Source organism: Jaculus jaculus, chromosome 6 (assembly GCF_020740685.1).
Source record: "Jaculus jaculus isolate mJacJac1 chromosome 6, mJacJac1.mat.Y.cur, whole genome shotgun sequence".
Lineage (NCBI taxonomy): Eukaryota > Metazoa > Chordata > Mammalia > Rodentia > Dipodidae > Jaculus > Jaculus jaculus.
Window position 1 is genome coordinate 113,519,144 of NC_059107.1, and position 17,911 is coordinate 113,537,054.

General features: G+C 41.1%; 1 protein-coding gene across 1 annotated transcript in view; it reads left to right on the forward strand.

Annotated features, from left to right (window-relative positions):
* Myrfl (myelin regulatory factor like) overlaps positions 1-17,911 on the forward strand; it is a 108,503-nt gene that overhangs the window by 11,101 nt on the left and 79,491 nt on the right. The window contains exons 3-6 of the mRNA XM_045152239.1: positions 2,875-2,965; positions 15,887-15,954; positions 16,055-16,319; positions 16,955-17,046. Coding sequence (XP_045008174.1) covers positions 2,875-2,965; positions 15,887-15,954; positions 16,055-16,319; positions 16,955-17,046 — 516 coding nt within the window. The remainder of the gene's footprint in view (positions 1-2,874; positions 2,966-15,886; positions 15,955-16,054; positions 16,320-16,954; positions 17,047-17,911) is intronic.

Consider the following 17,911-nt stretch of genomic DNA (forward strand, 5'->3'; position numbering starts at 1 on the left):
TCTATCTGTCTTTCTCTCTGTGTCTGTCGCTCTCAAATAAATAAATAAAAAATTTTAAAAAAAAAATAAAAATAAATAAATAAAATTTTACAGATTATTTCATCTTCAAAAACATACAAAGTGATCTTGCTTCATCTGCACAGGTTCATTCTGAAAAAAAGATGGGGTTCATTATGTCATTTGCAAATTGAAATTTATTGATTTTTTTTTTTTTTGCCATTTCTGGTTTGCATGTCACAGTGTGAAGCCTTTTTTCAAGACCATAAGAGCATTCACTTATGTTTTCTTTCTATGATTCACTTTTACAACAGTCTTTGACTAATCCAAATTTCATTGTTGAAGCTAGAAAATGACACAGGTGGTTTCCTCTGACCTGTCTAGCCAACTCAACTCAATAACCAGTATCATATCACTGGCATTAAAGTTTATGTTTATCCTGTGCTAAAATTCCACATAGAATACACTCAGAATATTTCTTATCTATCCCAAGTCTGTATGTCTTCCTTCCATGTACCCACTCATGAATCTCTCAGGACTTATTTATTCCTCATCCTTTTCTATATTCTTCCAAAGAATAAGTATTTCAAAGAATTAATTCAAAAACATTTTCATGCAGAGGTCATTTGATTTAGGTAATATACACACCAATTCAAAAGTATTCATTTGGTAAATACAACATGTAATCAGAATTAAAGTGGAATAACTAAGCTTCAGTCAGCCAAAAAAAAGCAAGATCTGATTAAATAGCCCAGATGTATTTAGATCCCATTTTAGATATTGTATAATTTAATCTCAGATACTATATTTCAACTGAGTTGATCAATGGCCAACTGATTGGTTTTGCCTAAGTTTAAGTGCCTATGGAGGTTATGTCTTAACAATACACTGCCTGAGAGGATCTTTGTAGGGGAAGAGTTCTTAGAAAATGAATAGGCAGGTTTGGTAGACATTCTAAATAATGTCTCATAAGAATTTTTGTAATACTGAGTTTTTAAGCCAAAGAAATCACATCTTAAGGCCTTGCACAGAGTATTTTAGTTACAAAATTTATCTTAGCACCATATATATATATATATATATATATATATATATATATATATGTATGTATGTATTTATATATATGTAGGAAAATATTTCAATAAAACTCATTGTATTGTACTTATAATAAAATATAATTTTAGGGATGAAGAGATTGCTCAGTGGTTAAGGCACTTTTCTGCAGAGCCTAACAACCCAAGATTGATTACCCAGTACCCATGTAAAGCCATATGTACAAAGTGGCACATGCATCTGGAGTCTGTTTGCAGTGGCTGGAGGCCCTGGTGCACCCATTCTTTCTGTCTGTCTCTCTTCTATCTTTCTCTGCTTGCAAATATATTTTTAAAAATTTAAAAATATTTTAAAAATATATGCTTATTTGTTATGTCTTTTGTCATTTGGAATGGAATCCCCCCATTATTTTCACCTGAATGTTGACTGGTTTATTATTGATTATTAGCAATTAAATTTTAATCAACTTACCTCATTTTCTGATAACTTGTAATTGTCAGTTGTTTTTCTTGTGTTTGCTAGATAAAAAGTCATTGTAATTGCCAGAAAAAATGTTTTGTCTTTCTTATACTGTATGGATTTACACTGTACTTTATATATTTTTCTTTTTAAATATTTTATTTATTTATTTGTGAGAAAGGCAGATAGAGAGAATGGGTGCACCAGGGCCTCCAGCCACTGCAAACAGACTCCAGATGCATGTGCCACTTTGTACATATGGCTTTATGTAGGTACTGGGGAGTCAATCCTGTGTCTCTAGCCTTTGCAGGCAAATGCCTTAACCTCTAAGCCATTCCTCCAACCCTGTATTTCATATTTCATATTTTTAAAAATACTAATAATAGTTATTATGATTAGTAATAAACTAACAAATTCATTTTCATTTTGTAAGTCAAGAAAAAAAGCACAGAATTATATTTTATTTTCACAAGTTAAACAAAAATATAAAGGACATATTGAACGTTTTGTTGAGCAAGCAATCAACAAACCAGCCAGATATCCACTTACCTCTCTATCCACCCATCTACCAATAGATGATAGATGGTTGCCTCTTTTAAGCCATGGGTCCATGTGGGAAAATAAGAAAGACACAGTCACTTTCCTAAAAGGGAGAGAGGGAGAAAGGGAGGGAGGTAGGGAGAGAGAGAGAGAGAGTGAGAGAGAGAGAGAGAGAGAGAGAGTGAGAGAGAGAGAGAGAGAGAGAGAGAGAGAGAGAATTTCAATAGTATACAAAGTAAATCATTTACCACTATGGAAATACATAAAAAGGTGTATGGGGGGTGTTGGTGAGATGGCATAGTGGTAAAGTACTTACCTTGCAAGTATGAGAACCTGGGTTGGATCCCCAGAACCCATATATAAATGCCAGGTGGGGTGCACACTTTAACCCTAGAGCTGGTGAGGCAGAGACAGGCAGATCTCTGGGGCTTGCTGGGTAGTCAGTCTCACCTAATTGGTGAGTTCCAGTGAGAGACCATGTCTCAAGGAGGTGGATGCATTCCTCAGGATGACAACCAGGTTATCCTCTGGCACAACACATGTGCACAGAGACCTGTCCACACATATGCACACGAAGATGCACATACACACATTATAAAAGGAGAGGTACTAGACCAGTTATAGACAGGTAGGAAAGCTTATGGGAGGCAGGTGACATTTAAAGAGATTTATAAGGAAAGTATTTAATGGAAGAAAGACCACATTCTCAATAAACGCATTGTATTATTCAGTTGCCTTGAAATTCTGGGCTATAATCTTGTCAGAGTTTTTAGCAGCCAATCTGACATTGTCATGGTTCTCAAGATTTCTGATTTGCCTTTGCAGCTCAGGGAGCCAATGGCACACTGGAAAACCCAGCCCTGGACACAAATCTGCTGGAAGAGTTCTTGGGCAATGACTTTGATTTGGGATCCTTGTAAGTAATGGTGGCCCAGCTGTCTTTTTGATGTTTTAAACATTCTGATGTAATTCAGTGATCTGAAGAGCATTCCCTTCTGTTTTCCCAGATAGCTTGGATAGAATTTGGTATGCTTTCTTTTATAGTTTCTGGGAGATTTCACCAGGGAAGCCATCTAGGACTTGTGTTTTCTTCTTGGGAAATTTTTCCTGTTCTTCCAAACTCCTAACTTTGCAACAAGTTTAATATTTCTAACAGATATGGAGGTTTTCAGGTTATGTACTGATAGATATCAACTTATGTAGTTGTGTCTTTTAATGAATTTGTCTATTTTATGTAGGTTGTCAAATTCACTGGCATAAAGCTCTTTACATTGCCTTATTACATTTTCATGCTGTGGGATCTGTAGTGTTCATCTTCTTATTGTTCTTGCTATCAATGATGGCTTTTTTTTTCTTGCTTAACTTGGCAGGATGCTTATCAGTTTTTAAGTTGAAAAATTATTATTTGTGCATATGTGTATGGGTGCTCACACCATGTATGTGAACTTCAAGAGGACATCCCCTACCTTCTTTTTGAGAAAGGGTCTCCTCTCCCCCCCCCCATTATGTGTGAGGCAGCCTAGCTGACCTACAAGTTTCCCGATTCTCTCCTGACTCTGCTCCCCATTGCCATAAGCATATTGTGACCACAGTGCTTGGTGTCACTTTGAATCAAACTTTACTGGGTGCTGGGGAATCAAACTCAGGTCAGCAGGCTTGTAAGCAAGTGCCTTTAACCACTGAGCAATCTCCCTAGCCCTGTTGTTATAAATCTTGTTAACTTTTTAAAATAATCAAATTAAATTTGTTTCCCTTCTGTTCTTCTTATGTTTTATATTTCATTGGTTTCTGCTGGTTTTTTTTTTTTTTTTTCCAAGGTAGGATTTCACTTTAGCCCAGGCTGGCTTGGAATTCACTATGTGGTCTCAGGTGGCCTCAATCTAATGGCAATCCTCATACCTCTGCCTCCCCAGTGCTGGGATAAAAGGTGTGCGCCACCACACCTGGCTTTTTTCTCCCTTCCTTCCTTCCTTCCTTCCTTCCTTCCTTCCTTCCTTCCTTCCTTCCTTCCTTCCTTCCTTCCTTCCTCTCTCGCTCAATCTCTCTCTCTCTCTTTCTTTCTTTCTTTCGATTTTTCAAGGTAGGGTCTCATTCTAGCTCAGGCTGACCTGGAATTCACTATGTTGTCTCAGGGTGGCCTTGAACTCATGGCAATCCTCCTATCTCTGCCTTTTGAGGGATTAAAGGCATGCGCCACCACGCCAGGCCTTGTCTAGACACCAATATATTTATTCTAGGTTTCTTTTCTATTTTTAACTTTCATAAAGAAAACACGATAACTTTTATATTTAGTTCTGTGAGTTTTGACAAGATAATAGACTAGCATAACTATAATTCTAGTCAGAAGATAGAACAGTTCCCTCACTGAAACTTTTTTCATTTATGATGGTCCCTTTTGCCTTCAGAACTTTACAAACCTCTAACCACAGGTAACCACTGACTTCTCCTCTGTGTCTATAATTCTGCTTTTCCCAGAATATCACATACATGAGTCCATATGGCATATAGCTTTCTAAGTTTACTGTCATCCACTTAGCATGCCTGTGATCAGTAGCTCATTCCTCTATTTCTGAGACTCTTTCAGATGGCTATAACATTGTTTATCCATTCATCCATTCAAAGACTGGATTGCTTCTACTTTAGGGCAATTTTGAATAATAGTTTCAAAAATTATTCAGGTACAGATTTTTGTGAGGCCAAGAGTTTAAATTTCTCTAGAGTAACTACTTAGGATAAGGACCACTTTGCCACATTGTAAATCCAAGACTGACTGTTAAAAAAAATGTCAAATTTTGTAGTGTACCCATAATGTGGTGTATTACCACTAGTCATACTTGAGTTATATAGTTGCTTCTCTTTATTGTCAGCCTTATCAATTAAAATTCAAGTAGCTGGAGCTGGAGAGATGGCTCAGAGGTTAAGGTGATTGCATGCAAAGCCTAATGACTTGGGTTCAATTCCTTAGTACCCATGTAAGCCAGATGCACAAGGGGGCGCAGACATCTGGAGTTCGTTTGCAGTGGCTGGAGGCCCTGGTGTGCCCATTCTCTCTTCCTCTGTCCTTGCAAATAAATAAGTGAAATATATTAAAAAATAATGTAGCCATCCTAACAGATTTGTGGTGGTAGCTTGTGTTTTATTTGCATTTTCCTAATGATTAATGATGGTAAGCATCATTTCATATGTGTATTTGTCAGTCATAAATTTTCTTTGGTGAAGTATCTGTTTAAGCCTTTTACAAGGTATCAGTCTCACACAACATAACAATGAAAAAATATCAACAACAAAAGAACAGCAAGAACTCATTATCTCTTTCTGCATATGTGATTTTTTTTTTAAATTATTTACAAGGAGAGATATATAGAGAAAAGAGAAACAGATAGAGTTTGGGCACGCCAGAGCCTCCAGCAGCTACAAACCAACTCCAGATCTATGTGCCACTTTATACATCCTGGTTTTATGTGGGTCCTGGGGAATCAAACCATGGTCATTAGGTTTTGCAGGTTTGTAGTGCCTTAACTGCTGAGCAACCTCTCCAGCTCTGTGTATGTGGCTTTTGGTTGTTCATTTCACTATGTCTTTCAAGGAACTGATCCATTTCATCTAAATTGTCATATTAGGGTCACACAGCCATTGAGGTTACTTATTCTTATCTCTTTAATATCTGAAAAGTCCAAACTGATATCTTCTCTTTTGTTTTTCTATTAATGACTTATTTTTTTATTTTTCTTAATTAGTCTGGTTAGACATTTAAAAGTATTTTAATAGACACATCATTATGTACATGGATAGGAATTGTGTCACATTATAATAAAAGTATTATCAGAGTAATTAGTATATCTATTACCTCAAATGTTTACCAGTTCTTGGTGGTGGGAACAACCAAAATCTTTTTTACAATTTTGAAATATAAAATTATTTCTTGTCAACCATAGTTATTCCACTGTGCTGTAAAATACTAGAGGTTATTTTCCTTATTCATCTGCACTGCTGAGCTCATTAGCAATCCCATCTTTACTCCCTAACACTTTCTTGGGTTCTACCAACCACTACATCACTTTCTACTTCTGAGAGAAAATTTTAGCTTGTGATTCTAAGTAGGCACATCCAGTATCTGTTCTACTGTGCTTGATTGCTGTCAATTAACATCATCTTCTAGTTCCACCAGTAAAATTGTCATCAATGAGCAGGACATAGTGGCACATGCCTGCTATCCTAGCACTTGGGAGGTCGAGGCAGGAGTATCATGAGCTCAAGGTCAGCCTGGGCTACATAGTGAGACATTGTCTCAAAACACCAAGGTCTGAGGTACAGCTCAGTGGTCAAGCACTTTCTGAGCATGTGCAAGGTCCTGAATTCTCATTCCTAACACCATAAAAACCAATACAAGAAGAGAACCAAATTGTGCCAATGACAGAATTTCATTGGTTTCATGCATTCCTATACATACCTATTAAAATATATTCATGTATAAAGAAAATGTGATATGGTATATATTATACATATTCACTCATCTATGGAATATCAGTGTATTCATTAATTTATCTATGATGGATTCCTAGGTTGACTCTATCTTGGTGTTGTGAGTAGTGCTGCCTTAAACATGTTCTACTCCAGGCATTGTGTGGGCTAAGCTCAGAACTCCATCTATCTACCTACCTACCTACCTATCTATTATCTACCTAATTTATATCCATATAACTATATAACTAATTGCCCCTGTGTCTACCCTCAAATTCCTTGCTCAAACTAACCTGTTGGCATAAATTCAGGTGAGTAATAGATGCCTTTATTTTATTTTTTAACTATTTTTTGTTTATTTTATTTATTTATTTGAGAGCGACAGGCAGAGAGAGAGAGAGAATGGGCATGCCAGGGTCTCCAGCCACTGCAAATGAACTCCAGATGCATGCGCCCCCTTCTGCATCTGGCTAACGTGGGTCCTGGGGAATTGAGCCTCAAACCGGGGTCCTTAGGCTTCACAGGCAAGTGCTTAACCACTAAACCATCTCTCCAGCCCAATAGATGCATTATTTAAAAACCATGTTTGAGAGGCTATTGATTCTCTCCCCCAACTATGTTTTTTAAGATGTATTGGAGTTCTGTTTAACCATCTGATCCACTTTGTAACTAGCTGTTTGAGGTGGAGGAAGTAAACAAAAGCCCTTTTGAAAGGACCATCATCTTATCTGGGCAATCTAAAATCTGTCCTAGGGTCCTTAGGTCAATGATTATAATGGTCCTTCCTGCAGGATCACAGATACTTGCACAGGGCTTACCCATTTCTTTTTAGGCTCAGGCCCCGTTTGGTCCACAGAATTCACTCTGTATCTTAGAAGTGGCCGAGGCTGATTGTGAGGCAGGCAAGGAAGTTGCATTGTTGAGCATTTGCAAAGCACTGGGTATTACTGCTTACACTGTAGATGTTTGCTGACTTAATCACATAGATGATATCACATATTTCCTTCTTTTCACTGTGCCAAATGGGTACAATATTACCTATATTGTAGATATAGAGGAGGCAGAGGTTCAGAGAGGTTAAGGAATGCCCCGTGTGTCTGTAAGTAGTAAAGCTGAAATTAAAATATGCCTGGCTCTAGAACACATGCCCATTCTTTTACATGTGGTGTTTAGACTGACATTTCAGGGAATCTTTTAGACTAATCTAAACCTCAGGAAATGTTCTAAACATGTCTAAAAAGTTCTGTGGAAAGGTGTGACTCAGAATAGAAGGGAGCTATGTTTCATAAAGATTGCCAAAGTTCATGATCACTCAAGAAGTGTCCTATGATCAGATAACTTGTTGTTAATTGATAACAAATGCTCATGCGCAGCAGTTAAATATGGCTGCAATAAAATTCTGAGCAGGGTCAAGCAGAAACAGTCCATGACCGCAAGGACATTGGGCAGTTCAATGACCATTTCTTTGGTAATCCTGTACCAATACTTCAAGTTTTGAATATTTCTAGGTACCAGGAATTTTATGCAGGCCAGTTACATTTTGTTCAATAGTCCCAGGATGTAAGCTTCCTCCCCGCCCCCCCGGCTTGGAGAAACAGAGTTGAGATTCAGATCTGTGTTTGCCACAAAAATGTTATTGCTACCTCCTAAATGATCTAAGAAAACCTAGGCTGAGAATTTTCTGTGAGTCAGTTTGAATCTTTTAGGAAGATTTTCAGCTCTTAAGTATATCAAAAAGTAGAACCACCTCTCAGGTCCCAATTCAATATTTAATGCATTCTTTTAAAAATTTTTTGTTCCTTATTTATTTATTTATTTATTTGAAAGTGGCAAAGCGAGAAAAGGGAGAGAGAGAGAGAGAGAGAGAGAAAGAGAGAGAGAATGGGCACGCCAGGCCCTCCAGCCACTGCAAACGAACTCCAGATATGTGTGCACCCTTGTGCATCTGGCTAACATGGGTCCTGGGGAATCGAGCCTTGAACCAGGGTCTTTAGGCTTCACAGGCAAGCACTTAACCACTAAGCAATCTCTCCAGCCCCATAATGCATCTTTTAATGATGGGGATGTGGTCTAAGAACTGCATTGCTGGGTGATGTCTTCATTTTGCCAACATGATGGAATGTACTTATGCAAGTCAAATGTGAAAAATGAGGGCACCATAGAAGCCTATGACATCACTAGGTGATAGAGTCCTGTGGGATCACATCAATGATAGACTGGAATGCTATTTTATGACACATGTGTAACTAAAGTAGTTTTGGTTGAGTGGGATATGTGGTGGGGCTGGGTATCATAATGAGCTTTAGGTTGGCCTGGAGGTTCTGCATGAGGTAAGAGGGAGTAGGCTAAGTATACTGAAGTGGCCTGTGAGGCTGTTTAAATAGGTGACTTCACAGGAGGAAGTGTTTAATGGAGTGGAATATTAAGTCATAAAGGAGTCTTGTTTTCATTTTATTTCATTCTAATGGGTACGTTAAATCAGCTAATAGTCTGGATCTTAGTTAGAACTTGGCTTTCAGGGCCTGGATGAACAAGGACTTAGGCATCTTACTGTTCTGGCAGTAGAGTAGGGCTCATAAGCCCTGTACTATGAAGTTGTACGAGGAGTGTGCATGGTTCTGTAGGAAGAGCTTATTAGCACCTGTTTGAATGCCTTGATTGGTTTGAGTCTAATATGCAGAGTGAAAGCCTAGAGAAAAAGACTGGGATTCCATGACTCTGTTCTCTCCCCACCCCAAGGATATTTGTGCAACATGAAATAACCTATATAACCTAATGGGATGGGGATGGCCTATATTTAAAACATCCTGCTTGAGGAAGGTAATCTCTGGTGGGAGAGCGCCTGCTTGCCAAATGAATAATCTTGAGTAAATTGTTTAATGTTACCAACCTTGCTTTCATTGTCTCTGGAGCAAGGATATGCCTAGCACCTTTTCATATGGGACTGTAGACATTAAATGAGATGAGATATGCAAGGTTATCATGGATGGTGCCTGACCAAGAGGAGGTTCTCTGGATCTAAAGCAGTGGGGAAGGGGAGTAAGAGAGTCAGACCCCAACAGTTGGAAAATGGGCTGAGGAGAGTCTCAGCATCATCCCCATTGTGTTATTTTAAAAATTTTTTCATTTATTTATTTGTACATGTGGGGAGAGGGAAGGTGAGAGGAAGCACACCAGGGCCTCTTGCTGCTGTAAATGACCACCACTAGCTTGTACCTCTTTTTGCATCTGGCTTATGTGGGTGGCCTGGGAATTGAACCTCAGCAGGCCAATTTTGCAAGCCTTTAACCACTGAACCATCTTCCCAGACTCCCTTGTCATGCTTCTTACTGCCCTATCATGAGATGGTTTTCTTGGACTACATTAGCCAAAGACATGTCTTCCAGGGTGCTTTTTCATCCCAATTTCAGGATAATGGACACAAACTATAACCAAGCTTAAGTATTTACTGAGTACCTATCACACTTTCACCTATGGGAGTCTATGGAGCATGCATATGCACTCACACTATTAAGATATTTCTTTACATGAAAGTCCATTGAGGGAGATAAATAACACGTTTGAAAAATTAGAGAAAACCTGTTTTGTAACCTCTATCTTTGTAGCTGGACCATGAGGCACGACTGTGAACAGTGGATGGATTCCTCAGCAGTAGTTTACCAAGAACCGTGTGTTGGGATCAATCTGTCCTGGCAGGGCAGGCGTTTTTCCAGAATTGGTGATGTACAGTGGTAATCAAAAGCAGACTGACTCCTCATAGGCTTCAGTATTGATTTGAAATTCTCTGCAGACAATGCATTTCCTTGTCACTGGCTCCAGGGGTGGGTCTTTCTTTCCCTCACCCTTGGCCCTGCACGCTACATGCCTCTTCAGCAGAAAGAAAAAGACAATGGCAGATGGTGTGACGCCATTCTATGAAACATGACAAAGCAGAGGAAAGCAAGGAGGTCGAAGTGAGGTGCAGGGGAAGGTGACCATTTCACATTGGGTGCTCAGGAGAACCCCATTGACATAAGGATTTATACACACATGTTCATTGCCATGTGTAGTTCTTAAAAGTCTGATAGGGCTGAAGAGATGGATTAGCCGTTAAGATGCTTGCTTGCGAAGCTTAGACTCATGTTCGACTCTCCAGCTCCTGCATAAGCCAGATGTACAAAGGTGAGACAAACGCATAGTCACACATGCCCACTAGGTGGCGAAAGCATCTGGAGTTCAATTGCAGTGGTTGAGGCCCTGGCATGCCAATTCTCTCTGTCTCACTCTCTCTAAAGAAATAAGTCTGATATATGTATGGTTAATTTTCAGAGAATGTAAAGGAAGAATTTATGTAAGCTTCATATAAAATGAAGTAAATTGGAGGCTAGGGAGATTCCACCAGCTCTGAAGTGGGCACTGTGCTGAGCTAAGTTCACTGTGGGGTGCAATGGAACTTCAGAGAAGGCTCAGTTGGTGTGTGGAAAGGCACTAGGGAAGTCACTGGAGAAAACTGGGGGTTGCACTGCTGAGCTGGGAACAGTCCCACGGGGACAGACCATGAGGACCGCACTTCACTGCTGCGGGGGAGGGGCCTCCCAGAGTCATGAGCATGGCAGGCAGTCTGTCTAGGACATGATCAAAGTTGCCATGTGACATCAGTACTGGCTTCTTTGGTGGCACCACATGAGCAGCATGGATGTACCTGTCACTGGAGCTGGTCTTTTGTATCTCTCCTATTCTGTTTTGCATAGGTCTCAACCCTCAGAAGATTGTCTCTCCATTCATCAACAAAAATCATCAAGATTGGGCTGGAGAGATGGCTTAGCGGTTAAGTGCTTGCCTGTGAAGCCTAAGGACCCCGGTTCGAGGCTCGATTCCCCAGGTCCCACGTTAGCCAGATGCACGAGGGGGCGCACGCGTCTGGAGTTCGTTTGCAGAGGCTGGAAGCCCTGGCGCGCCCATTCTCTCTCTCTCCCTCTCTCTGTCTTTCTCTCTGTGTCTGTTGCTCTCAAATAAATAAATAAAAAATTTAAAAGAAATCATCAAGATTGCATGACCAAAAGGAAAGACTTTATATGTAGAGTCAACTGTTAAGTATCTTTTAATTGTTATAACCATCTCTTTATAGAAGCTAGAGACCATGTTGGCTGCTCATGGAGTGCCTCATGGTGACTGGTCACTCTGGTGTCTGCTTGCTTTATGGAAATCCCTTTGGCATCAGTGCCCAGAAGCCAAACAGTCTGATGCTGTTGGCATTCTTGACATGGAGATTATGGGCAGAAAGAGCTTAGGGTGCCAATCAATGCTAAGCAACAGTATCTTTGTTTTTAACAATTTGCCCAGAGTTTCTGTGTGTATTACATGTATGTGTATGATTATATATGCATGTGTGTAGGGCTCTTCCTTAGTCACTTTCCACCCTATTTTTTGAGACATTAAAATCCAGAGCTCATGATTAGCTAGACCAGCCAGCCAGGAAGTCCGCGTCTGCCTCCCCAGCACTGGGATTAGAGGTTCACTGCACCACACCCAGCGTTGTATGTGAGTTTTGGAGATCCAAAGCTCAGGTCCTCACTCTTGTGCAGCAAGCACTTATCCACTGAGCCATCTTCCCAGCTTCCAGTTTGCCTAGATTTAAAGGTGGCTTTTATGAATTCCTCCTTTAAGTGCTCTGAAAAGAACCATAAACTTTCTCTAAATATGTTGAAATGCTCTGAGCTCGGGAGGTTATAATATACAGTGAAATAAAGGAGTAGCTGTTCTGAATTTTGGAAAGGGGAGTACACTGAAAGGATGATGTGTAAAGTTTAAAAATATTTTTAAATAACCAAAACGGGAATTCTTTCATATTTTTCCAAAGAGTGACTACACTTTTGTCTTAGCAGGCAATTACTCTGCTCAGGCACACGCTGCAATCAGTCTCTTGAGAACTGACTCATATTTCATTGTCTGCCACACACATTGACGGCTTGGAGATCAGCAAGGTTTGGGCAAATACAGAATCTGGGGTCCCCTTCCTTCTTTCCAACATTATATTTTCATATTTCTAAATCCTTGTTTGTTTCAAACTCCATTTTCTGATTCTTCAGGCCAGAAAGACTGGGTTTGTATGGGAGTGTTAAGCTGCTCGGTCTTTGATCAGCCTCAGGCTCTGAGCTGTGGACTCATGCCAGCCTCTGCCATTACCTTCCTCCAAGCGCCCATGCCCCTCCCCGATCTTGGTGCTCTTCTGCACTCTCCAGTGCCTTTTGGTATTCCCTCCCCTGAAACTTCAGGCTTTTAGATCAGGGCTGGTAGGAGCTTAACTGGTATACCAAAACACAACATCACCAGAAAAGCTGTTGGTGGTTCTTTTGCATTTCTTATTTGATTATTTATTCTCTACCTTTAATGTTAAAGGTTTTCTGGAAATGGTTGGATTTTATTTTCCTGTTTAAGAAGTCCTGTGTGAGGCTGGAGAGATGGCTCAGAGGTTGGAGGTGCTTGCTTGTAAAAGCCTGAAAGGCTGATGGCCTGGGTTCAATTTCCCAGTACTCATGTAAAGCCAGATGCACAAGATGGCACATGTGTCTGGAGTTTATTTACAGTGACAAGAGGCCTTGGGGTGCCCAAGCTCACTCTCTATCTGCCCCCCTCTCTCTTTCTCAAATAAATAAATTGATTTTTGGCTATGTTTTCGATAACGTTAAAATATTGTGTCTCCCTTCCCCCTGAATACATTAAAATTTTTAAGGAACAATATTCCAGTCTTTTACTCATGGTAAATCTTGGATGCATGCAAGGCAGAGTTGACAAAGGTTCTCACGGCTCAGCATTTAGATTGATTTATTTACTGGTGCTGGGATTTGAAACTAGGGCCTCACCCAAGCTAAGCAAGCTCTATCACTGAGGTATATCCCCAGCTTTGGCATTTAGATTTTTAGTCCATCCTTTCCTGTCGAACCCATCAGCCTTAACTGCCAGGGCACCCTGCACCCTTGTCTCCCTAGTCCCACTTTCCTAGAGATTAAGACCTTTCCAACTTTTGTTGGCATGATAGGTGAGGAAGCTGATCTAAGAATCCAGTTGTTTCTTAATTATACTTTCAACCAGTCCTTCTTTTCTAGCCTCATCTTACTTCTGAATTTGAAGCTTCAGTTGACTTGGCTTTGGGGCACCACTGATGGGATTCCCTATTGTTGACTCCTCATGCCCCCTCCACCATACCCAGGCAGTCTGGCTACCTTTTCCAATCTGTTAGTTCAGTCCTAGCCATCTAATTCTGTCTGCCATTGTGTTACTGAAATGGAGTTTGATGTGGTCTTCACTTGTGTGCTTTTGTGTTTATGCCTCTATATTCCTTTACATTGATTTGAATGGGGTTTTAGATAAAGGGAAATATATATTCTCCCTTCCCTTATTAATAGGGAATAAATTTTAAGGAGCCAATATGAGAAGGAATTATAACTTTTCTGTTTTTAGTTTCTCATTTAAAAATTTAAGTTAGCACCCAAAGAAATGGGTTTCATGATAACATCTTCACTACATATGAGTAAGTATTTTGGTTTATGTTCTCCCTCCACTTCCTTCTTACATGTCTCTTGTCTCCCTCTGGCTAGTTCTCTTCTGTCCCCTAAACAGTCCCCCAAATAGTAAATGATAAAATCAATCTCTTCTCATCTTTGTGTGATATTGGGCTCTTAATACACTGAGATAAATAAGACAGCTTACTCTTTAAGCCAGGGAAGCAGCGAGGGTGAGGGTGCGTCTGTGCAATGTAGTCAGAGCTGCTGGCTATGCTCCTAGGTCTTGTGGATCTCAGATTTCTGCATCTTTTAGTGTTCTCATTGCTCAAAGTAAAGTTTTAGTTGCACCTTAATATGTACCAATAAAAGAGTTATGAGATACCCTTCTTCCAAGCATTCAAAAAGGTCCTTTCATAGCTTATATGAAACATTAGCATATTAATTTATTTTCCTATCGTAAGAACGCATGTAAATTGAAGAACAGTTAAATAAAAAAGCGAATTTTTACTGATCTGTTAGAGACTAATACCTTGCTTGCGTTAAGTTCTCGTCTTTGGTTTTGTTTTTCATTCTTTCGCATCCATGTATGACAGTGTTTAGAAATTTATTCTGAAATTATTAAAAAACAGAGTAAGCCATGTGTTACTTTTTAGAAGCCTAGTACCTTTTTCATTTTAAAATATAAAGCATGCTCTCAGCTCCTATATACACTTTGGTTTTCCTTGCTGAATTGTTAGTTATTGATGATTTCATTTACACTAAATTCTATCACCTGCAATTATTTCTTCTTTTTGTTTTTGTTTTGGTTTTTTAAGGTAGAGTCTCACTCTAGCCCAGGCTGACATGGAATTTACTATGTAGTCTCAAGGTGGCCTAAAACTCACATCATTCCTTAAAGGTGTATTTAATTAAAGGCGTATGCCACCACTCCCAACTGTAATTATTTCTTACTCATTCAAATTTTTAATGGATCTTATAAAATACATTTTATGACATCTTGCCTAAATAAATCACTGTATATGGTTTTTAAAAGGGTCTTTTTGAGCTGGGTATAGTGGCACACCCCTTTTGATCCCAGCACTGGGGAGGCAGAGGTAGGAGGATTGCTGTAAGTTCAAGGCCACCCTGAAACTATATAGTGAATTCCAGATCAGCCTGGGTTAAAGTGAGACCCTACCTTGAAAGCCCCCCCTCCAAAAACAAGAAAGTCTTTTTGTAAAATCCCTGATCATCTGCCAAAAGCTTTGGGATTCCTCAAAAGCACTGACAGATTGAAAAACATTGCTTTAGTGGTAACATTTTTCAAGACCTTCTTCCAACAGCACATTATTCGTGCTGGGTGTGGTGAGTCATGCCTACAGTCCCAGCTTCAAAAGGCTGAGGAGGGAAGATCTCCGTCAGTCTGAAGCCAGCCTGGGCTACAGAGTGAGTTCCAAGACAATGTGAGTGAGATCCGGCTTGAAAAGACAAAACGAAATAGACAAAAAAAAAAAAAAAAAACCAAATCAAAACAAAAAAAAAAAACCCCACCCCAACCATTATTTTCAGACAAAAAGACAGACAAACAATATGCCCAGCAATCTTGTTGGTGGAAAAAAATATGTTAAGAACAATTAAAAGGTTAATTAAACTTTTTGAACACTAGTTTGGGACCTCTCAACTCTCACCATACTGTGAAGTGGGTGTAGTGGGGAAACGTGGGCTTGAGAGAGCTGAGACTCAGGTCCACTCGGTCAGGACATGACATTGGGAGTGGTCAGAGGAGCATGGCTCCCCATCTTCAGTGCCAGGAGCCATCACCGTGGTGTTGTAACGGAGGGCTGCCTGCTGTTGTTGACAAAAATAAAATGTAATTGAGTGAAACAAAAAGCAACCATGTTTCTAATCCTCAGGCCACGGCAGCTCCCAGACACCCCACCCTATTCTGCATCAGACCCATGCTCTCCTCCACAGGTCAAAGGTGAGTGAGCGCCACCCACCTTCAGCACACCTTGCTCGGTTACTCTTTGTGGACTCTGGGTGGTGACAACGAGACACTTGTCACTTGTGTCTTTCTCCAGGTGCATGCTGCGGGACCCTGAGGCCTATGGCAGGAAGGGTCCCCGCTACGTTTCTCCACTCTGCCCCTGGCCCTGGCCCTACCCCGACGATGCTGCCTGCGCAGCCACCTCTGTCTGCAGTGAGCCACTCAGGCCAAACCCACCGCAGCTTTCAGAACGGTCACCCCCACATCGGCCATCCCTCCACCCCGCTGAGCCAAACCGAGCCCTCCTGTCCGGGAATGAGTTGCTCTTACCGTCAGCAGCCTTTGTGCCACGCTCCTGGGTAAAGGGCAAGATCCGTGGTTCCGAAAGACTCTCCCAGAAAGCCCCAGGACCCCCAGCACGGGTGCGGGGAGAAGGGACAGCGGCAGCCTGTCCAGGAGATGGCAGTGTTGAGACGCAGGACACAGCGAGGCCCCAGTGTTCCAGGGCTCAGGCAATCTTAATTAAAAACTCACCAAACCCACCGTTTTTATAGATCCACTTGCGGTGGTGGAAGGGAGTAGTGTTTTCCCATGCAACCTCGGCCAGACTGCTTAGGGAGTCTGCCTACCAGTTTCTCTGAGAACTGTCAACTTACATCCTTTCCTTCTGTCCTCTTTTTCTCTCTTTTATTCCTCCTTTTGTTTTTCAAATTCCTTCTTTTATCTAGAAGGCAAAGGTCATCAAAAATCATTAAATTTCACCACCAGAGGAATAGTTCCAGGTTAAAATGTACACTGCATTTACAATCTGTGTCTTCTCTCAGTTTGAAAATGTTGTCAGTTTATCTTTCAGACACGTGAAGACTAAAGTTTCAGACTAGTAGGACCCAGGAAATCTCAATGAAGTGGGAGTGAGGCAGAGAAGCAGACAGCAGAGATCTGAGAGGTTGGGTTAAACTTAACAGAACTTACCTTTCTGGTTTCTTGGTTTTAGAACCTTGTTGCCCCCCACCAAGAAGAGAAAGCACATGCAGATGTTGGAGGACTCCGAGGACGGCCGAGGGTGGGCTCTCCACTCCAGACCAAGTGAGCAAATGGGGGCAATGCCCAAGTCCAGGCCATGAGAGCCTTGGCTGCCGGATCAAGGCTTTTGAGCAGCCTCTCTGCAGCTCTGCCAAACGATGTTCTCTTTCACAGAAGAGCAACACTAGGTTCTGGGAGTTTATTCTTCCCCCTTGACAGGTCTTTCAGTCACACGGGTGCTTCCAGAAAGAGGTGCTCTTCTGCCTCTCTGGTGCAGGTGAAGTGCCAGTCTTTCAGTGTCAGGAGCAATGTGTTTCGAGGACACAGGTTCCAAGCCTGGGGGAGTGGGACAGCACCTTCCAGAGCCTGCGTAGGTGCACGTCCTCTGCTGCCCACAGGCTCCACAGCTGTGCGGTGCGCAGGCTAACACGAGGATCTTGGTAACATGCAGATTCTGACGAGGAATCTGAGCTGGGGTCTGAGCCCCACATTTCCAACAAGCTTCCAGGTGAGAGCAGTGCTACTGGGTCACGCGGAGTGAGGGGGTGGCGTCTCCAAGAACAAGACCTCAGAGGTTTCTCTGGGGAAAGAAGGTGAAAGTGGAGCATTTCTCCAGAGTGGCCCATTTCCAGGCAGACTTCAGAACATTTGTAAATCATTCTATAAATCCTTCATCTAAATCATCTGATGCCTACATGGTCAGCCTACATAGCTATTTGTCTTATGTAACATGTGATAAATCATGCTCTGAACTGTAAGACCTGATCAAGCAGGGAACATCTCGGTCTTTTGGAATCTGTAGACATGAACCTCCAGCATTTTCTGCAGCCCACATGCCATGGCATTTACTAGGGGGAAGGAGAATTTGCCAGGCCAGTTCTACTAGGTACTGTAAGCAATGTATGCAGTGTGAACAGCGCCCCAAATT